Raw genomic sequence first — 6,333 nt, 5'->3', positions numbered from 1 at the left:
AAGTCCGGTCACCGGGACACACAGCTGTCCCTAACCCGTGAGGACGACAGGAGTGTCGGTGAGGAGAGTCCCCTCCGCGGCAGAGCTAACCTCGCGGCCAGGGGCGGAGGGTCAGCGAGAGCGGGCAATGCAGCCACAGGCCCCGCCGGGCTGTCCCGAGACAGTGGTCACACGGGGTGGCCCGGCTCCGCCCGTCCGACCTGCGGGAGATGACACGCGCATGGTGCCTCAGCAACACGCTGGCTGTACTCGTCCAGAACAGAGAGAGCCATGTGAAGGAGAAACAACTCCTCCCTGTTGCGCGTCCGTCAAAGGGAAGCAAACTGCACACGGCCCACCCCTGCACACCCCACTTCCGAGCGCACACCCACCTGTGAGCCTCCCGTTGGCAAAGCCGTAGCTCTTTGCGGCGGGGCGGGGCTTGTTTTTTGCATTTTCCAACCATTCCTTAAACTTCCTTTCAGCTATCTCCTTTTTCTCCAGTAATTCGGCTTGCCGCTGCTTTTCTTCTTCCTTAAAATGACAGGGCCGGGGAATGTCTGGGTCGCTCAGCCAGGACCATCCGGCTCCCACCCCCGACGGCCCGCTGCTCCCCACCCTGACTGAGATCCGTTCTGCGGTGCAATGCCCCCCGCACACAGGGACAGGGACCCAAAGAGGAAGGGGCGCGCTGCCATGCACGGGATGACTTACAAGGACACTAAGGGACCTCCACGGGCCGCTCCAAAGTGCACCCCAAAACAAAAGCAATTAACAAAGACGTTGACGCTAACTTAAAAATATCAATGAGTCCATTCACATTTCTGTCTAAGGAAACCACAAACCCTTATTCGTTCTGAAGCTTTAACCTGGCGTAACAGCTTCCTCTCTTATCTTGGGCTGACACAGAGCCAGCTTCGGGGTCGCGCCTCTCGTCTAGAACACAGCTGTTGGATCCGCCGCCAAAGCCCCGTCCCACCCGCCGCAGCGGGACAGTACCTTGGCTCTCTGCTGCTTCTCCCGGTCTTCGGCATGTTTTCTCTGTAACCATTCTTCATACTTTTCTTTTGCTTTTTCTTGCAAATGTTGTTTCTCTAGCTCCTTTGCTGCTCTTTCCTCCATTTCTTTACTGATTTTTTCTTCTGTTTCTTTCCTTTTCTTAAATGAAAACGGAGGCATTTTAGTTGAAATACCTGTGATTCCCTCAAGAAAGGGAAGCCTGTGGGACACGACCCCGGCCCCCGGGCTCCGTCGGCCGCCAGCTGGAGACAGGCCGGGAGGTGCCAGCCACGGCAGGAGCTCAGGAAGGGCTGGCCGCCGAACTGGCGGTCACAGTCACAGCGTGATGACCGGGTCTGGCTTTCAAAGGTGACTCACCCTCTTTCAGGGGTAGCGCCGTGTGCACACGGGGCAGGGGCCCACTCAGGGGTGCCCAGGCCACCTGTAGGCAGGCGCAGCCCCAGGCCCAGGCCCCTGCCCTGTCTGTCAGGGACACCAGGGTCCCCACTCTGCTCCAGAGTATAGGCGCCCCTTGATGGGAGGCCAGGTGCTCCTCGTGCCCCAGGTGGCCCCGGCAAGCGGTCGCAGGGTGCCCCCTCTGGACGGCAGAGCAGGCGATGGGCGGGGTGAAGAGGGGGCGTCCTGACTCAGCCTGGAGCGTCCGGGCATGCTGTGCCCGCTGCGGGCAGGGTGTCCTGGGGCTCAGTCCTCCTGTGGCAGCACCTGGGCACGTCAGTCAACCCAGGTTGGTAGCCCGCTCCACACACTGGGTCCATGGCGGGCAGCACCGCACCAAGGACCACACGAGGAAAGCACTGCCACTCTTTAACATTTGTTTTCTGACACAGGGCCTCACTAAGTACCCCCAGCTGGTCTGGAGCTCACAGAGACCCTCCTGTCTCAGCCTCCCAAGTACTGGGCTTATACATGGGTGCCACCAGGCCTGGTGAGAAGGGTTCTCTGATTACCCTGCTTTGAACCAGATGGAGACAGCAGAGACAGGCAACCTGCCTGAGGTCACAGCACACACTCCTGAAGGGCTATGGATCATGCAGAAAATGAGAGGAGAAAATAGCGAAAAGAAGTTTGGCCAAAAAACATAAGCAACTTAAGTAAAATGCCAAAACTCCTTAAGATATACCCCTTCCCAAAACTAATTCAAGAAGAAAGTATCAGGATAGTCATCTACTTATAAAAACAATTCAAAAGTAAAAACTTTCTCACAGAACCTGCAGCCTCGAGTGGTTTCTGATAGACCCCATCACACACGGAAGGAAGAAATGGTCCCAAATAACTACATCGATTCGTTTAGAAAACAGAGAAAAAGGGGACACAGTCAAGCTCATTTTAAGAACCACTATTATTCTGACCTGAAGGCCAGGCATGGAAACAACGTGAAAGCATCAGGAACAAGGCCAGGAAGCGGCTGTCACGGCCCAGACCGCGACACACGCAGGGGCCCAGATAACGAGGGTGCCCAGGCCCCGCCGGTCCCTGCGCTGAGTCCAGATCCTGTGCTGCCCTCAGAAGCTCGGGGTCAGGTCCGTGAGGGGCACGGGAGGATGAGGAGACACTGGCGACACTGGCAGCATCTGAGAGGGGCCAGGAGGAGCGCGGCAGTCACCGCCGCAGGGGACTCAGCACTGTCCCTGGCCGGATGCAGAAGGCACCAGCGTTTCCCCGGGCTGGCACTTCCTGGGAAGGGTCACCCACAGAACGAATGGCGCCCGAGGAACGGCCCAGCCTCAAAGAGCCCCACGCCCTCGCCTGGTGCGCAGGTCAGGAACCGGCAAAGGTGAGCCGCACAGGGGACCCCAACGCCCTGTATGACCCCTGCCGGGAGCCGCCCACAGCTCTGGGGGACGCCGCTGGCCCCAGGGCCGGGAGGCAGGGCCTGGTGCGGGCCAGTGACTACACAGGAGGAGGGAGAAGCTGCCCTCGGTGCACACAGGAGGCCAGCGGGAGGCACGGCCTGAGGCTGGGACACCATTTGGGACCCTGGCCACACAGCACAGCACCCCAGCTTCTGACCCCCAGGGAGGGGACCCTGGCTCCAGGCCCCACGCCTGCCGGGTGCTGTGAGAACTGAAAATGGCTTCATTGTAAATCATACAGAAACATTGAAAGCGAAAGCTTATTTGCAAAACAATACGTATTAATGCTGTTTAAAAAAATCTAGCAAATAAATCAGCTTGTGACCCAAGCAGAGTGGCCATGGGACGCGGCAGGTGTGAACCCTTCCAGCAGCTCTCCCGCTGGGTCGTGGGAAAGGCACAGTGCTGAGGTGGGCAGGTGCCAGGCAGGAGGTGCAAGCAGGGCCTCGGCCACAGACCAGGGATGGCTGTGTGGGAGGAAAACCACAGCCCCGGCCTCTCCCCACCACTCCGGAAGAGCAAAACCAGTGTTCAAGTCGTTTCCGTCCAGCTTAGCCTCCCGAATCACCAAGGAGTCAGCGGGAGAGCGGCTCCCAAAGGCCACACTCCTCCTCAGCACCTGGACAGATCTACTACTGCCACTGAGCAGATGGGACCGCATCGTGGTCCCCGCCCAAGCCTACCTGCTCCGCACACAAGCAACCATCAGCTTCCAAAGCACAGCACCAGACCCAGGCCAGGCAATGCACGCCTGTGAGCTCAGCACTCTGGGAGGCTGAGGCAGGAGGACTGCAAACCTGCGTCCTACCTGGGCGACTTAGAGACTGACTTTAGAAAGACCTGTTTCAAAATTTAAAAATTTTAAGCAAGGGCTGGGATGGCACTCAGTGTGAAAGCCCTGGTTCCAGTCCTCAGAACCACATGCGTGTGCGCACGCACACACACACACACACACACGCACACACGCACACACACACACCAAAGTTATCCCCCAAAGTTTGGTAATGGTCATACAGGCTTCTTTCGCTCTCCGTATTTATTCACAAACAACTTGTGTCATACTGAGGTAAAGCAAACAATCAAACGACACCCTCAGCTGGTCTCTAAAGTACTGACACATACTTTCACGGTTCGAACACACCCCAACCAATCTCCCTCTTTCAATACCCAGGACAGGAAGGCTGTATAAGAAGTACAAAAATATGTTTGTGAGGATCTTAAAATGACAAGAAAAGGGAAGGCTAGTACACAGGGTCAAACAGCTGGGGATTGTTTATCCACAGGAAGAGAACGTGTACGACAAAGTGCCGACAGTGGCACAGGCTGCACACAGACTCCCAGGCAGAGTCTCCAACATGCAGAGCAATCGGAACGGACGAACGAAGCCAAAGGAAAGTGCACCACACGATGAGACTGCATCTGAACAAACACCACTCCCAGTGCTCTGGGAGGCTGAGGCAGGAAGATTGCAAGTTAGAGCCCAGCCTAGGCCACTTAATGATTTAATGAGGCTCTGTCTCAGAATAAAAAATTAAAACAAGTACCGGGGATATAGTTTAGTGTGAAGGCTCTGGATTTAATCCCCAGTAGCACGGAGAAAGAGACAGACAGACAGACAGACATGGGAGCATTCTCAGTCTCAGGAGCACCTGTCTCCTGGGGCAGGGAGCACAGATCGAGGTTGAGACTGTCCCAAAACTATTTCCATCCTAAAAATGACAGGAAATTCAGGGCTGGGTACTGTGCGGGGCAGAGGACTTGCCCAGTACATGGAAGGCCCTCGGCTGGATTCTCGGCAGCACCCAAAATATACATTCTGCTCCAAGTCTGTGCTTATTTTTCAAATAAAAATACACATTTTTCTCCTCTTGAATTTTTCAGTAAGGCCAGGTGGGCGCTGGTCACCGACACCTGCGAGGGACAACACAGAGGGCAGAGGGGTCGCGGCGGCTGGGTGAGGGCCCGGCAGAAAGAGGACTGACCGGGCCGGTGCACACGGAGGGGCTCTCCCCGCCCCCGCGGGGCCCACACGGGAGGGGCAGCAGCAGGGCAGTGAGGCGCTGAGGGGCCCCAGGGAGAGGGGACCGGAGTGGAGCAGGTGGGACAGCAGTGACAGGGCCTCGATCGGTCCCTGGAGCAGCGAGAGAAACCGGGACTCACCTGCTCCTTCTTCCTCCGCACCCACGCGCGGTGCTTCTCCTGGGAGATCACTTTCCTCTTCTCCAGCTCAGCCATTTGCTTCCTCTTTTCGATCTGCCGACTTAACTCCTACGGATGTGATTTAAACCAAAGGCCACCGTCAGCAGAAGCACACACGCACATCCGTTTAAAGGCCTAGCTGGCCCCAACTGCATGCGAGCACGGGCTCTGTGCTGGTGCTGCAGTGACCAGTCTGGGACAAAGGAAGCCCTGGGAAGCCCAGCTCAGGTTTTAAAAACACAAATAACTGCTTGGTAGCAACATACACGGCTCTTAGACTAAACGACGATGAAATTACCCTCGCAGAAACCAGCTTTCCCACACGGAGCCGAACTGCTGGCCCCTCTACCAGTGCCGGTGCCGGCTCGGGGGACCCACCGCTGGGCTGTAAGTGAGGCCGGAAGGAAATAATAACCACGCAGAGCCAGCCAGAGAAGAGGCCGGAGTTCCTGTGCTCTGGTCCAGCTCTAGGGTACGAGGTGGCGCCGCACCCTTTCCGCATCACCTCCCACCTGCCGGGCGCTGACCAGGAAGTCCACCAGTGTCACCGCAAGGGTGGGACTTCGGGAGCAGCCCCTCCAGACCCTCTGGGCTGGGCCAGGATGTTCTTCCCCGCACGGGCCGGTTCCGCGTCTCGAGGGGAGAGTGACAAGGCAGCCTGGACTACTGGCCTCAGGGAACCTGGCACCTGTGACCCAGGACCTTAACTCGATGCCCGCCCTGGGACGCTGCACCCCAAAAGCGCCATCTGCAAGCTGTCACTTGTCCTGCGGTGAACCAGGCCCAGCACCTCTGGGAGCCAGCAAGATCCCCAGCTGGCCGTGGTGTCCCCAGAGCCCACAGGCGCTCCCCTCAGGAAGCTGGCGGTCACAGAGGGCGGGGGGGTGTGGAATGATAGCAAGCAGCTTACTTAGTCTTTAGGGAAGGGGTTTTTAAGCCAGCAAGGACACGGAAAGGGTCTAGAAAGGCACACGCCTGCCAGTTATCCCAGGACTTGGGAGGCTAAGGCAGGAGGATCACTATGAGTCACAGGCCAGCCTGGCCCACACAGCGAGGCCCTGTCTCAAAACCAAACCAGACAGACAATGTGGAGAGTGAGTTTGGATACTGAGTTTAGGAACACCTGATTATACAAATCTATTTGTTGTTAGGTTCTCCAACGGCAAAGCCTAGGTGTGCAATGCACAAGCGATCCCCTTGAGGTGTCCACAACTGTTTTGTGTCAGGGTGAAAGAGGGTAGGGCGCACAGCGAGCCTCAGAGGGAGGAGGGGGAGGAGGGGG

The 6,333-nt window shown here is 57.3% G+C and overlaps 1 protein-coding gene across 1 annotated transcript in view; it reads right to left on the bottom strand.

Annotated features, from left to right (window-relative positions):
- Window positions 1–6,333, bottom strand: part of Ccdc34 (coiled-coil domain containing 34) — a gene marked incomplete at its 5' end in the record, with an annotated part of 9,064 nt that overhangs the window by 1,109 nt on the left and 1,622 nt on the right. The window contains 3 exons of the mRNA XM_010640467.2: window positions 372–513; window positions 979–1,137; window positions 5,013–5,120. Of these exons, the coding sequence (XP_010638769.1) occupies window positions 372–513; window positions 979–1,137; window positions 5,013–5,120 (409 nt within the window). The remainder of the gene's footprint in view (window positions 1–371; window positions 514–978; window positions 1,138–5,012; window positions 5,121–6,333) is intronic.

The sequence above is a fragment of the Fukomys damarensis genome, unplaced genomic scaffold (assembly GCF_012274545.1).
Source record: "Fukomys damarensis isolate Sample0158 unplaced genomic scaffold, DMR_v1.0_HiC HiC_scaffold_16, whole genome shotgun sequence".
Lineage (NCBI taxonomy): Eukaryota > Metazoa > Chordata > Mammalia > Rodentia > Bathyergidae > Fukomys > Fukomys damarensis.
This window is presented reverse-complemented; position numbering and strand designations above follow the sequence as displayed.